This window comes from Oryzias latipes, chromosome 10 (assembly GCF_002234675.1).
Source record: "Oryzias latipes chromosome 10, ASM223467v1".
NCBI lineage: Eukaryota > Metazoa > Chordata > Actinopteri > Beloniformes > Adrianichthyidae > Oryzias > Oryzias latipes.
In genome coordinates this window covers 20,348,321-20,363,005 of record NC_019868.2, presented here as the reverse complement: position 1 = coordinate 20,363,005, position 14,685 = coordinate 20,348,321, and the positions used below count along the sequence as shown (strand labels likewise).

The 14,685-nt window shown below is 37.6% G+C and overlaps 1 protein-coding gene across 5 annotated transcripts; it reads right to left on the bottom strand.

Annotated features, from left to right (window-relative positions):
• Nucleotides 1–76: 76 nt before the first annotated feature.
• On the bottom strand, nucleotides 77–11,910 carry rnf44 (ring finger protein 44). Of its 5 annotated transcripts, none has more exons than XM_011480356.3 (11): nucleotides 11,593–11,910; nucleotides 8,688–8,877; nucleotides 8,301–8,523; nucleotides 8,005–8,172; nucleotides 7,477–7,650; nucleotides 7,242–7,403; nucleotides 5,824–5,939; nucleotides 4,795–4,882; nucleotides 4,306–4,427; nucleotides 4,129–4,228; nucleotides 77–4,049 (listed from the first exon to the last, which is right to left on the bottom strand). In XM_011480356.3, exons 2-11 carry the CDS (start codon nucleotides 8,792–8,794, stop codon nucleotides 3,987–3,989), a joined length of 1,323 nt encoding a protein of 440 aa, XP_011478658.1. In that variant the 5' UTR covers nucleotides 8,795–8,877; nucleotides 11,593–11,910; the 3' UTR covers nucleotides 77–3,986. The 5 variants fall into 5 exon arrangements, with proteins under 5 accessions (XP_011478658.1, XP_011478661.1, XP_011478660.1 ...); XM_011480359.3 differs by having other exon boundaries at nucleotides 8,053–8,172; nucleotides 11,593–11,909; XM_011480358.3 differs by lacking the exon at nucleotides 11,593–11,910 and adding an exon at nucleotides 10,299–10,379.
• Nucleotides 11,911–14,685: the final 2,775 nt, after the last annotated feature.

The following is a 14,685-nucleotide window of genomic DNA, read 5'->3' as shown; positions in this document are numbered from 1 at the left end:
TTGGTTATGATTCAGATTTTTGTGTGTGTGTAATATGTCGTTTAGATGAGGGCAAAGTCAAATGACACGAGCGGTATTGGTATACATCATACATTTATTAGTGAACAACCCTCTCAAATCAGCCACAATAATTAAAAAAAATATGATTGCACTACTTGGTAAAGCATAACTAGCAACTTTAATTTAAAAAAAGTACAAATCTTAAAAATTTCAAACAGTATACAGATGTATATATAATACACTAACCAGTTATGTTAAATGCTACAAACAATGATTCCGATGGAATGAAAAAATGATAACAAAGAACCATTTCCTATATATAATATATATTAGTTGTTTTCTCCCCCCCACCCCACCCCCAATACATTGAGAAAAGAAAAAAAACATATGAGGTAACTTTAAATGTGCAAGTACCAAAGCAAAAAAAAAAAAAAAAAAAAAAATCAGTCTAACACAGAACACATGCCCCTGGCTCTGCTGGGTGGGTGGGCGGGGGGTTAGTCTGGTGTTCAGGCGAGGACCCCTGAAGGCCGAGGAGAGTCCACGATAAAACCACCGTCCCACCACAGTGAAAGGAACTCATTGGTAAACAAGAAATGGCATCTACAGCGCAGTCAATCACCAATCCTAAATAAACCTTTAGCTGCTTATTGGAAAAGTTTTGCACCACACAAACGGTGATTTTATTAAGTCTTAACAGAAAGACTACAAGACTCTATTTTCATTTTCCACGCAAAAATTAGCTCATTAACTAGGCCTTAATGGAAAGTTCTTTATATTTAACAGGGTAGCTGGACATTGTCAAATATTTATTCCAAAAGAATAGTGCTAACATTAACATGAATTAAGGTATCTATATGTGAACAATACATTTTAAGATATTGATACACTCAGAGCAAGAGCCTGATAGGCAGGTACAGTACTACACTGAAATAAGTATAACAACACTTTTTTTCCTGTTTTTTTTTCTTCATTTTTTTTCTCTTAAATCCCTTAAACTATATTGATTTTCACTGACATTGTTTAGGGGTATTGATATAACATGCTTCAAGAATACATGAGATCCATGGCAAACTATTGCATTCACGCAAGTGAGATTTCCATACCTAAAAGCAGAACATCTAGCACCTTTTCACTATGGCTTTTGGATCAACTACAGTAGTTTTTCAGAGCATGTCATTTTCAGTCGTCAGGGCAAGAACAGTAACACAACGTATGTAAGAATTTCTGGATTCAAGAATATTTTTTTTTCTTTTATTTCCCCCTCTTTATAAAATGAAGTCAGCACAATAAAATCTTGTAGTCATTCAGTTCTATTACAAATGTGTGCAGTACAATGCATGGCAGTTATTCAGCTGAGCGGTAAGATCCAAACCCCCAGAACCCAAAGCAAACTAAAGCTAAAAATCAGTTGGGATCTGGTCGACAAGCATGCATATTGTGCACCGTTAAATATGTTTCCCACCAGATTTGGAGATTTTTCCTCAACTATATCACACTTTTTTTTTCTCTATTTGTTATTTTTTTCCCCCTCTTTTAAGACATGCAAATACCTCTGAAGTCGATTTAGGAGTAAATTAGGTAGGATAGTGTGCACCGTGGCGCGTTTAGAGATGAGATCACAACCGCCATGTCTGACCATATGAGTACATGAACAAAAGTCAAACAGGCTTGAATAATACACTTGTAAATGAGCTGCTGTTTACATTGCTTTTTTTTTTTTGGAATATTTGCTGATTTCTTTTTTCTTATTTTTTTTCCTGCATGCCTGTCTTTAAGTGGTGTAATATTCTACTATCTCAGACAAAACAGAATATCATAATCAACTACAGTAAATCATTTATGATCCAAGGAAAAAGGACCAAACTAAATTCAGATATACCCTTTTCATGGCATCCTTTCCTTTTGAAATGGACTGCTCTACTTAATTTTTTTTTTTTTATATACCAAGAGGCCCTGAGTGATTTTTTTTTAAAACGTACAATATATGCCAGTGAACAGATATGTACACATAGGTTATTTTTCAAAGCTGTGGGTTTAAGTCATTAAATGGCTTCTTTTTTTTCTCTTGAACGTGGGACACGTTAAAGACTCACATTCACTTAACGAAATAAAATATAAACCAAAAAAACAAGGCAAAAAAAATGCCTTTCTGCGTCAAAGCAAAGGTTAAAACTGCCTGTTAGTGCTTAGTGGGGCAGTTAAGAAACAAGTGAATTCAAAAACAGAAATTTGCTCGTCACTGTGCCACCTTCCTCCCAACAGATCCCTACGTTTTCTGGCGTCAACACTAGAAGGGGCCTGACGTGAGTCTGAGCGCGATCCTCCAGCTCATTCTGATCCAATGGGTGCTGCACGGAGCATCACCAGTGACTTTACAAGGGTTTTCAACATTCTTCTGTCTTCCAATGTTTACCTAAAAGCACTCACACTGAAGCTATACATACACTTGCTTATACAACACCACTGCTAATGGCCTTAGAACATGACCAGACCAAGATGCCAGATTTTAATATCCAAACGCAAAATGTCTCCAAACTTAAGGATAACAAAGATTAATAAATAAATTCATTTTGTTTAGTTTTTTTCTTAAAAACAAAACAAATACGTTTTCCAGCAAGTGGAAATGACACAGATTTCTCAGAGTAACAGGTTTGTGCTTGTCAAGGTCATAAAAAGGCATATCAGAAATGTCAACAGTAGGCTATATGCGGATATTGGATTTGGCTCACAAATGAACGAAACACAAGAACAGCCCTAAAATAAGGAAAAAGAACAAAACGATCGGTTAAACTCACAACTCACAGCACATATTGCTTTCTGCACAGGCCTATGGCGTCACCAGACACTTTAGATAAAGGTGAGCTATTCTTTTAACAGCGTGCACACATACTGTTATCCTACATGGCGCTTTCTGTGTGAGTGTGGGTCTTTGATTCTTTTTTTTCTCTTTTTTTTTTTTTTTTTTAAAGATTGGATAATTTTGGTGGCAATGCTTGATTAAAATATTGCTAGTCTGAATCAACAGTTCATGCAAATCCTAGCATGCTGTCCTGTATCCAGTGGTTACACAATGCATTGGCTCTGTGAACAGGACAAACACTCACACGCGCACACACACACAAAATATGCACATACGCGCACAGATTTGCCAGCAGAGCGCTAACGTAGATGGCGGACGTAGCGCTTGTGCGGTTATGCCGGGTAACCTCCGAAAGATGTAGTCCATTAACACACGACTGCTTTTGTACAGATCGGTTTCCCCCCCCTCATTTGGATAATCAGGGTCAGAAGATTCCCTGCAGCTGCATGTCCATGACCTCAGGCTCAGCAGAATCTGCATGGAACCACAGCGAGTCACACTTTCACAATAGCAAAAGGCAAAGTTTAAACAAGTAAGGGGTAAAACGGTTCAAAACATTATTGCAGAACATATATTATTAACAAATTACTTTGCCCAACACCTACACAAACATGCATCTATGATGGTTAGGCGGCGCCTCCAAACACAGATACCCACAGCGAAATACTCCTATTATTTTTTCTGCTAATTGCACAAAAGTGTCCAGCCCATCATCCTGCGGGCTTCCGGCTGCTCCCCTCCAAAGCAGGACTCCCACTTTTATATAAATGCCACAAGCAAATCCACTGAATACAAATGAAACCCTGTAAACAAAAGCAGCAAACGATGCATTGTAAGGAAAATCTTTGGAATCTGCAACAAGGGGGCAGAGAACGAACTGGCTGGTATAATCCCAGAACTCTAGCCAAAGGCTGCAGTAGGCAGTGGGTTTCATGAGACTTGGACAATGAAGCACAGCAGAGGTACAACACACTCCAGTGACGGTCCTGGATTGCTTGCTGTTTAGGGACAGTGGGTTGTTAAGCGATATTTACTGGAGAACACGGGTTAGGTGGCAGGTGTTCCCCACGTGGAGACAGGCCTTAATGTGTCTGGCAATCCAGTTCAAAACTCAAGACCGTTCTCACTCCACCTCCCGGTGTACGTCCGAAGCATCGGCTCGGCAGATAGGACAAGTGCGATTGGTCTGGAAGTCAAAACACGCCAACAGTTAAAAAAAAACCAGATGTCCCACAATTCGTCCTCATAACTTGGAGGAAACTTACCTTTAACCATTTATCCACACACTTGGCGTGGAATTCGTGGTTACAAGGTAATACCCGAAGTAGCTGCCTACACTCAAAGTCACTAAAGCACACAACACACCTGTGGGGGGATAAATACATTACTGACATGTCAGTTTTACTCTAACAGACCAGCTTTCATAGGAGTGAGATGCTTACAGCGTTTGTTCAGAAAGGTGATTTTCTGAGTTGAACCTGTAGGACGGAAGTTGCTCTATATCTGCTTTTGTGAGACCTCGAGGTTTTGCTTCACCCAACCTTTCAGCCAAATTCAACAACGCCTTTGTGGAAGGAAGATGGAAATGGGGTTAGGGGTCAGATAAGAACCAATAATCAAGTGCAGTCACAGATGATAGATGTCTGGAGTTCTTACAGAAAAAGGCAACAGTCTCTAAATGTTTCTAAATCACGCTAAATGTGCCACTTAAGAGGAATAAAATCCTTAGTTACATTCACAGAAAGGTTTATGCAAACAACAACTGAATTAACTTGTTTTTGTCTAAACGTGTAATGATTCTGCTGAAACCAATCTGATCTCCATATTTCATTGGGGGGGAAAAAGAGGAGCAGATCCCATTGAGGCTCTTTCTTTCAGCACATAGATAAACAATGTTTACTCAGCTCTGTTTTTTTCTAGTCAGGACTCACTTCATAGTTCTCCATCTCCACGTCATCCACATCCAGGTCGAGGCTGATGGCTGGGCCCACAGCCGTTGGCGGCATGGGAAGCATTGACCTGAGGAGACAGAGGCACACTGACCAATGAGGACAAACCCCTGCAGCTTTGCTTTTGACACCAATGAGCTAAAAAGGTATTAGCCAAACTCGTTAGGTGTTTTTTTTTTTAAATCAACAGAGTAAAAAAAAGGGGGTCCAAAGTTATTTATTTGCACAAAAACAAGAAGGAAGCCGAACTGTTGATCACTTATTAGAGATTTAGAAGCAACTTTATCCACATGACTGAAGCACTGGAAAGTATTAAGTACCAAATGTAACTTGATGTTATAAATTACATTCACTGTGGGAAATTTAGGGACCTTTAAGTTTAATTTCTTATCAGGTATCTGCATCACTGTTTTGCTTTTTTTCCCCTCCACCCAAACTAAATGTTTGTTCTGACAAAGAAACGTTTCATCTGGTTTACCTGATGAAATACATGATTCACTAAGATAAATTCCTTCAAAATGTTCAGCATCTCTGTTTTTTTTCACCCGAACACAACACTGCATCAGGAAAATACAAAGCAAGTCACTTTCGGGTTGTTTTTTTTAACTTCTGGAGCTTAATGCAGTTGCAACTCATTTACCATATACTTATGTGGTAAGCAGTTTTTGGGGCATTTTAGACACTGTTTGAGTAGACTAATGCCTAATAATTGTGCAAATGTGAATATTTTTTGTAGCCAAACCAATCAAAAAAACACTGACGTGATGAACGGTAACATTTTTACATTCTGATTTATAAAGAAATCTGGATAAACTTTTTTAAGAGGCAACATAAACTCAAATAAATCTGTAACTCTTATTTGTTATATAATTGCAGATCATTGCTGTCCCTGTCTTTTGATGATGGAATATAATTAACCACAAAGAAAAACAATCTGTAAAGTTGTGTCTTCATAATTGTTTTCAGAGCCCGACTGCACACCAACTGGACGCTTCGTTTACAAATGCTTACAGGAAGTAAGGGAGGAAGCCTGGGTAGTAAGACGGAGGGGGAGGAGGAGCAGGGAGAGGTTGCTGCAGTCGATATCTCTGTCCATTGACTCGCCGTGGCAGCACATGAGGATATGGCTAAAAAGACCAGAAATAGATACAAACATGGTTAATGGACTTATGTAAAGCAAAACTCCTTATGATTACCAATCACCTTTTATATGCAATGTAACAGTAATATTTGGATCTTTTTATATTTACATAATGTTTGCCTATGTAAGCAGTATGGAGTAAGCGTAACTAGTTTTAAATCAGTAACCATATATAGGAAGATTACACTTATAAGGTTAGTTGAATCTCTTTTTCCATTAAAAACAAGTAATCAAATACCTCTGACATAGTTTGAACCTCAAATTTACTTAGTAATGAAAGAGTCTTTGTGATTTGTTTTTATTTTTTGTTGAAGAATCTAAAAGTCATATTTTTATGAGTAGTATGAGTTGCAGTTTATTTTGCATAGTTTGGCAGGGGTGAGACTTGTGGTTTTTAAAAACATAAATAGCAACAACCACTAGAGGGCACTGTAGGTGTGTGTATCAGTATTTGCTACTGACAGCCATGCAGAAGAAGAAGCATTGCTCAGTCTTATGCTTGGTGGGCTTGTTCTTCAATCACAGAGGATGAAGAATTGAAAAGATTTAGTCATTTAAAGTAAAACAGTTCAGTCGACTTGTTCAGTCTTTATACAATATTTATCTGAAAAATTGTTCATATGTTGTGCTAATATACTAGATTCCTACTGTGTTTCATGAAGCTAAATAAGCATCAGTGTGTTATGGAAGTGAAGCATGTATATATTCAGCCTATTATTGTTATCTATTCCATTATTATGATTTGTCTTTAAGATGAAAAGTCCCGTATTCTATTGAACAAATTGCTTCCAAAAATGTGACTTGGGTATGATTTTTTCTTCCTCATTGTGCATTTTTTGGCTGCTGTGACAATCAGCCAAGCGACAATCAAATTTTAAAGTTTTGAATTTCTTAATACTAAAGATGAGGAAAAGGCTAATTGAAATGACCTGTAACTTCAACTGGAATTAATGCAATTAATAAACTGCTAAAAGTGTCTGCAAAAGAAAAATATCCATTTAGCTTTCATTCGAGTTCCCCAGTGCTCACACGATGATGCCTAATGGGGAAGGAGTCGTTTCCCCAGAACAGCTGCCAAGGTGCTTTTAAACAAATTATCAGGGCTTCACACTGCTCCAGTTCAGCAGCAGCATAATGAAAATGTGGATGTAATGGACATCCTCCAGCTGTGAATGTGTGTCACTGAATGGGTGTGAAATAGGTCACGCTTACAAAAAAATAAGTTCTAGCGTGCTGTCAGTTTCTACTTGGAAATAGAGGTCACAAAGTGGCTGGGAGGCAATTTTACCACTCCAAAGGGAAGCTCCTGATGTAGAGGCTCTTGAGGAAGATACTGTAGGGGCAGTGAAGGAGGCAGCGCTGGTGGATGGTGAGAGGGAGGATATGAGAACGTGCCGACTGAGTGCTGGTCCCCTCTTAGGTCAACTTCATTTTCAACCCTCTGCAGAGGCTGGCATGGCGAGAATTTGCAGTCAGACCCAATAAACGCTGCGAGTCAAAACAGTACAGAGTGAAGGACTTACCATGCGCGGATGCTGTGGCTGTAAAGGGACAAACTGGCTCAAAGGAGTAAGGTGCGGTGGCTGGTGAGGTGGTGCAGATGGGGTTGGGTGTAATACAAAATGCTCGCTGGAGAGCAGGGGCGGAAAGGCTTGATAAGACACAGGTATATGCTGCATGGTACATGCCTGTATAAGCTGAGGAGAGAAAAACAACAACAAAAGAACAAATCAATCAATCAAATTCCACTCTTCAAAGAGGCATCTGCTCAATAAAAAGAGTTTCCTATTATAATCACATGATGATAGCATGTTGTGAACAGAAGCAATGCGCTACACAAAACAACACCACTGACAATACTGCCACACCACCAGTCCTAGTAACAAACATGATTCGCCTACTATCTACCACTGCTACAGGAAACAAAGGAATAATTGGAAAATGCTCTAAACCAAGCAGCTTGTTTGTCATGAACTGTGTCAAAGTGCATGGCTAGTATGGTGAGCTACATGGATGCCACTGACATTTAAGCTCTTCCTTTTCAAACTCACAGGAGGAGGAAGGCAGCAGAGCAGAGAGAGCTGTCCGCTGAACATTACCGAGCATGCTGGGAGCTGCTGAGTGTTGCACCCTGGAAGGGGCTGCCCGGTGTGGATGGGAAACCCATGGGTTGTCACCGTTGTAACAGTGTATGATATTGGAACTGATCCCTGGTGCATCTTTTAGGAAGAACATGGGAGGAAAATATGTTACTATGAGATGCATTAATCAGACAAAAGAAAACAATACAGAGAAATTATATTTAAATATATTTAAATATATATATAAACCGCTAGGTTATCCTTACCTGGTCATGTAAATCAACCATGATGGGGCTCTGCTGGGGCAGGTGAGCAGCAGGGTGAAGCATGCGTGGTGCTGTGCTGGTGTGGCTGTACTGTCTGGACTCATCTAAATGAACCTGTTGGTGATGCTGTGAGAAAAGCAGATGATGGAAGTTCTCATCCTGGACCGGGGACACGTGCAGTACAGGCCTGTCTCTTCTCCCCCACTGGCGTCTCACTGGTGGGCTTAAAAGGTCATGCAGGAAACAAAATGAATTGCTGTTATTGCTAGTGCAGACACATTTTGACCCATTTCAGATAATAAATTAATAATAGTTTTATTTTTTATGTTTTGTTCCATTTTTTGGGAGGAAATGTACAAAGAATGATAAAAAAAATTGCCTGTTTACCTTCTCCTGAGGTGCACGGGGGCGTTGCAAGGTTCTCCAAGGAATCTCCTCGGGTTCAAGGGGGCTGTTGGTGGCAGCCTATTTACTGCTATTTCCCATGGTCGCATTGGTGACGTCGTGCAGACGAGTCACACTCAAGATAGGAAACTGTGGTGGAGGCAGCTGTATGTTGCCCCTGATTGTCTTAACCCTGCAAAAACACAACATAAAACCTGACAATCAACATCTATAAAGCAATGTGTTTGTAATCTTTTTTATTTATTTAGAGTAACTGTTGTACACATTCATACACATCCTAAAATGTATTGAATGAGGCCATGGTGAGTGGTAGTTTTACACTATAAGCTACTTTGGCCCAGCGTAAACACGAAAATAAAATATTTTTACATTGTGAAAAGAAGAATTCATCATCCAGTTGCCAAAAAAAAAAAAGGCTTTTTATTTTGTAGATCTAATCTTATCTCATAAATCAATTAAGTGTGCAAAAAGAAAAAAACACTGTTAACATTTATATTATTCTGGTGTTTTAATAGATGTATTCATGTACATATAGCTATAATAATATATTTCTTCCTGCAATCTCTGAAGAACACAAAACATCTACCTATTGTTTTTTACAAGAGCTGTTCCTTGTTGCTGAAATTATTTTTGTACCACTCAATTTGAATAGGACAGTCAAGGAATTAATGTTTGTTTTGTATCTATTTAGGAAGTGTATTCTTCTTATAAATATTTGAACAAATATTTTCATTTGTTTTGCCATCTTGTTGACGTATAACGGGTCGTCATGGAATATCACTTATTAGAAAACAAAATTAACAGCACATGATAAATAGGGGTCGCTGTAGCCTGCCTGAACAAAAACATGGAAAGCCATGTGCTCAGGAGACAAAGCAACAACAAAAGATGTGATAAGCATGCAGGCGAGGTTCTCTCACATACAGTTTGAGCCTTTTAAAATTAGCATGAAAACTGAGTAGCGAATCACTGCAAAAGCAGTATATAGTTTTAGACAGTTCTGGGCCCCCACAGCTGGTGAATGTGGAATGCCCCCTGCTGAAGGAGAATAGCTCATTTTTAGCCAACAAGCTAGGCTAACGCTTTGTACAAAACAAGACTTCGTTGCTGCGGGATGCTTCAAGTGAAATGTACACAAAGCACTTCCCTATACAACATGCTACATTTCAAAGGATAATTTTGAGAATAATACGCATAGGTTAAAGGAGAGTACAGCCCATACCTTACTTTTTAAGCTAGTTTGCTTGATGGGCGAAAAAAGATTGTTGGTGTTTTAGCATCCAAGACGTCTCGGCTTCCATCAATAATAATTGTAACTTGTAACTTCATGTAACCAACAGGCATATTGCAAATATAAAATCCAATAAAATACTATCAACCAAATCCTCCTCCTGTCTAATTCTAGCAAACAAAAATCAAAACAAAAAAAGATAAGTCCCCGATAGAGTTAGCATTAGCTCGCTAACGTTAGCCAGCTAACACACGCTCTCCCAAGCAGCATAGCGACTTGCTTTAAATAAGAAAATGCACACAAAAAGTGTGCCCTTGCACGTTAGCTTCTTTGTAAGTATCAAACAGTGTTTAACACCATACATAGACGGAGGTTACTGCTCAACGATGAAAAAATTATTCCTTGGCGCGTCTATGTTCCTTGAAATGTATTGTTTTGACAAAACCACGCCCCCTTTGGAATTCCACCAATCGGCGGCTTGCAAACATAGACAGCAGACATCCAGACAGCCATGGCAGCAAAGTATCAAAACAAGCAATTCCTGTTTTGTAGTAGCTCATAAATAAAAGACACACAGAGTCGCTGCAATTTAACACGACAGCTCAGATCATTAACGTGGTAACGCTACTCCAACTAAGCACACGTCTGATTATTATAATTTTTTATTTGAAGGGAAATTAATTTCAATACAATTTATATACTTGCATATCTCCTTCTTATAAATTTGCCTGACTTGTTTAACTTACTCAAACACATTTTTGTTGTAAAACAAATAATTTAGTATAGATAGATAGATAGATAGATAGATAGATAGATAGATAGATAGATAGATAGATAGATAGATAGATAGATAGATAGATAGATAGATAGATAGATAGATAGATAGATAGATATTATTTACATCCATTTCTCTACTGACAAATCACTGTGCCCAAAGTAAGCAATCTGGTTTACTTGATCATTTAAAAAATAAGAAAAAGAAAAAAAACAACTTGCATTTTTGCAACTATTGCATCTATATTTTTGGTAGTTTCCTGTGATTGCATTCTTTTAATAAATAAAACTGCACAAAATCTCAATGTTACTGAGGAAAAAAAATAAATATTTAGTGCTTTCTCAGGATGTGATCTCTTCTCTGAGTGAAAGCCAAACTACTGCTGACTAGACCCAGCTGGTTATGTAATGTTGTAATTGCATATCCAAGGTAGAAACTCTTTCGCATTCTTAAAAATATATCAAATAAACTGCGTCCCTGAATTGATATGTTAAACTGCTATATAAGATAAGTTTGGTGATGTTGCAGCTGATATCGAGTAAGCTTAATTAGGCCTCATCAGGCCCAAATCATGTCAAAGGAAGAGTTAATCCATAGTATCGCGTTTTTGGCTGTTTATTATAGAACAACATTTGTGCATGCTGTAGCAGCTACAAGCTATCCATATTGTGCACTTTTTGCAGAAGATAGCTGACTTTTTCAGCGTAAAAGTAAAAGTAAACATTACAACATCGCTCTCGGTAGTAGCAGCAAAAACAAGGAGCGGCAGGAGGATGGAAGCCCTATTAGCGCGCACAACATCATCTCGAAAAACGCTCCCTAACTCTTTTTCAAAAATCAAAACAAGAGACAAATACAGCAAAACAAGACAAATCTGTTACCTGATTGTTAATATGCAACCACCAGATCAGTGTTTTCCCCCTTGTAATGTTCACATCTCGCTATGCTAAGTGCGGCATCCACTAGTCGGCTGTTCCCCTGTGGAACATTCCGTGGATTTCACCATTTCCTTTGAAAAAAAAAGGTGCTAATCGTTGGAATATTACATCATGAACACATCCTGTCTTTATAATTTGACAATTTATGGTATTTTAAATCGAAAGCTTATGCTCGGTAAAGCCACATTTGTGTTCAGGAAGTGGCGGTCCGGCCTTGCGGATGTTTTGGGTTTCTGCTGCTCCCAGTTACACCCCCATTTCTGCGTGTTGCAAGGGCAGAGAGCACACGCCGCGGAGCCATTTTTACCGTATTACACGCAACAAGTCGCAGCGTGTTTCCTCATATTTGTAAGAGTTTGTCCACAGAGCTTTATTTCTTTAAAAAATAAAATCAGAATTCGTGTCAAACATATGGAATGCATAATAAAAACGAATTTTCTTACTCAAATTGATAAGTACTATATAAAATGAGTCCACTCATATCACAATTATTTGTCATAAACAATTAGTCTAACTTCTCATTAATATATATGTCTTAACAAACAAATAAATAAATAAAACAGAAGTTGTGTGTCAACATTTAAAAAAAAAAAAATCGTTTACTTAAAAAAAAACTTTTTAGTTTAATTGCAGACAAAAAAACAAGAATCTAAAACAAAACTAAACCTAAAAACCACTAAACAAACATGATGATGTTATAACATTGCATAAACAAACCTGACGTGAATTTTAATTTAAGAGTGAACAGTAAAAAAGGACAAAGTCAGGAGGCAAAAGCAGAAAAAAGGAGAACAAAAGGAATAAGATCTTAACCGAGTCTCCATCTTCTATTCAGTTTTTTACTTATCGATTGCCATATTTGGGTATATGTCCACAGTCATATACATACATATTTCTATTAAGTTATTTGTAAATCTCTTTATTAAACAACCTAAAAAAGGTTTACTCCACTCAAAAGCATCTACGTCCATGTGAAGGGAAATGAATGTTTCCATTATAAACTTGTTTATATCTTATTTTTTATTTCACAGTTGGTGCTGTGATTTTTTTCAGTTCACTGTAATAATTTTTCCTATCATTGCTCCTTCATGGAGATATCATTAGGTATCACACCAAGCAGATATAGCAGTATTTCCTTCTTACTTTGATCCAATAATTCTTAATAAACAGTCTCAAAATATATGTGTTTAGTCTCCTATTTTTCCAACATAATGGTATTGATAATGTTTTGTGAATTTAGAAACAGTCATCATCAATTTTACTTTTCAGTCAAAATTTCTGGCAGCCTCCCTAAACTTCTACATGTTTTGTAAAATTATTTTTTTTTCTATTTTTTTTTATCTGAATGTTAGATTTGCTTCTGACATGCATTTAGTTTCTAAAAGACACCAGAAGTAACACACTTTCATGTGTTGTTTGTTAGTTTCAGGGACCTGTTGTCGGGAAGGAAGAGGAAGAACAAGAGAAAGTTCAAAGGTCACACAATGTTAAAATGAGTCTTTCCTGTACTCCAGAAAATGAATACCATGATATATAAAGGTGGAAAAAGGCAAAGGTTAATCAATTTTTATGAATCCAGTCTCAACACTTCCGCAGAATGTTAGAATTTTTCTGCAAAATCCATGTGTCACTATTCATGTTAGGCATGGTCTAATCATCTTGAATGACTTGATTTGATTTTGTCAGGGTGGACTTGGAAAAATGTGACATCATTTAGTCCAATAAAAACAAGTTGTTTATTTCCCCGCCCATAGATATGTTTGGTTACTGCTCAGGAGAAACACTTTTGTGACCAGTCCTGTAAGTCATAAACCAAAGTCTACTTAGATAAAAATATATAATCAAACCCTCTTCATAAGTGTTATATTTTGAAGTAATTCCAACAAAACAATTTTAAGAGAACTGCTATGCTTTTTTATAAAATGATTTTTCTTGTTTTTAACCCTTGTGCTATCTTAGATGACCCCACCCTGACATTGACGTGTTATTCCTACCATGACAAAGGTGGATAAAGGTGGAAAGATTTCATGTAATCCATGGACACCAGTGAAGATCACAAATCATTGAAGAAAAAAGGTTCACAGCACTGTCTAGTGGGTCTAGATGACCCAACTCCCAACGTTAAAGTGCCTAGGATAGCACAAGGGGTAAATGTTCAAAACATTTAGGAAGTGTTGTGACAAATTGGTAGATTTAGGACAAACTGACCACACTTACCCTGAGATGTAAGGTAGCTTTGGAGGAGGTAAAACACACTGACAAAAGTTAATCCACAGAGACCATTTTTAGATTAGTGAAATCTAAAAGTTTACTTGCTGCCAAAGTTAGAACTTTAAAAGTAGTAAAAAGTTATAAGAAAAAAATCAAACGCTCACTTACTGTATCTGCAGAGATTCTTCTTTCTGTATTGATGTATTTTATAAATAAAAACTGTTTCATTTTGGCAACAGAATAGCAATTTTTTAAAATTCAAAATTGCCTAATTCTTGAGTTTCACAAAATGTAGGTGATAATAAGGAGAGAATCGTCTCTTTTTTGGCATTTGACTTACCAGATAAATGATACTTTGATTAGGATGATTTCCATGCAAAAGGAATAACTCCAGATGTGTAGAACTCTTAAAGAACACTATAATTTTATCTCATGTTCTGTGGTCAACTTGTTCTTTAAAGTATACATTTTGAAAATTAAAAATAGAAATCAAAATACAGGGGTTCGCATGTTTAGAGTTTTTCTTCCACTTTGAAGACTGTTTTAGTGGAACAATTTGTCTCAGCAGTGAGCTGAGCCGCTTTTGTTTTGAGGCAAATGTCGGCTTCTGAGTGAAAGCGATGGGTGCAACAGAATATACTGCTTTGTCTTGTGCCCCTTAATTAGTAGGGGACCTACTAAACAGGGGGGAGGGCCCAGTAAAAGAATAGGCTTCTGGACAACACGTGGACCCACTGATTGGTTCTGATGAGACAAGGCCCCAGTTCACATTGAGTGTACTCAGCAGAACCAAAAATCTGGTGTCGTCACAACAGAAGCATCCAT

Excerpts from the sequence above, each read along its gene's own strand:
- rnf44 (XM_011480356.3), bottom strand. The coding sequence starts at position 8,794 with ATGCGACCATGGGAAATAGCAGTAAATAGGCTGCCACCAACAGCCCCC. Across the intron at positions 7,404-7,476 it reads AGCCACAGCATCCGCGCATG|CCTCTGCAGAGGGTTGAAAA; the intron begins GTAAGTCCTTCA and ends TCGCCATGCCAG. Across the intron at positions 4,883-5,823 it reads GGCTTCCTCCCTTACTTCCT|GTCAATGCTTCCCATGCCGC; the intron begins GTAAGCATTTGT and ends CTGTCTCCTCAG.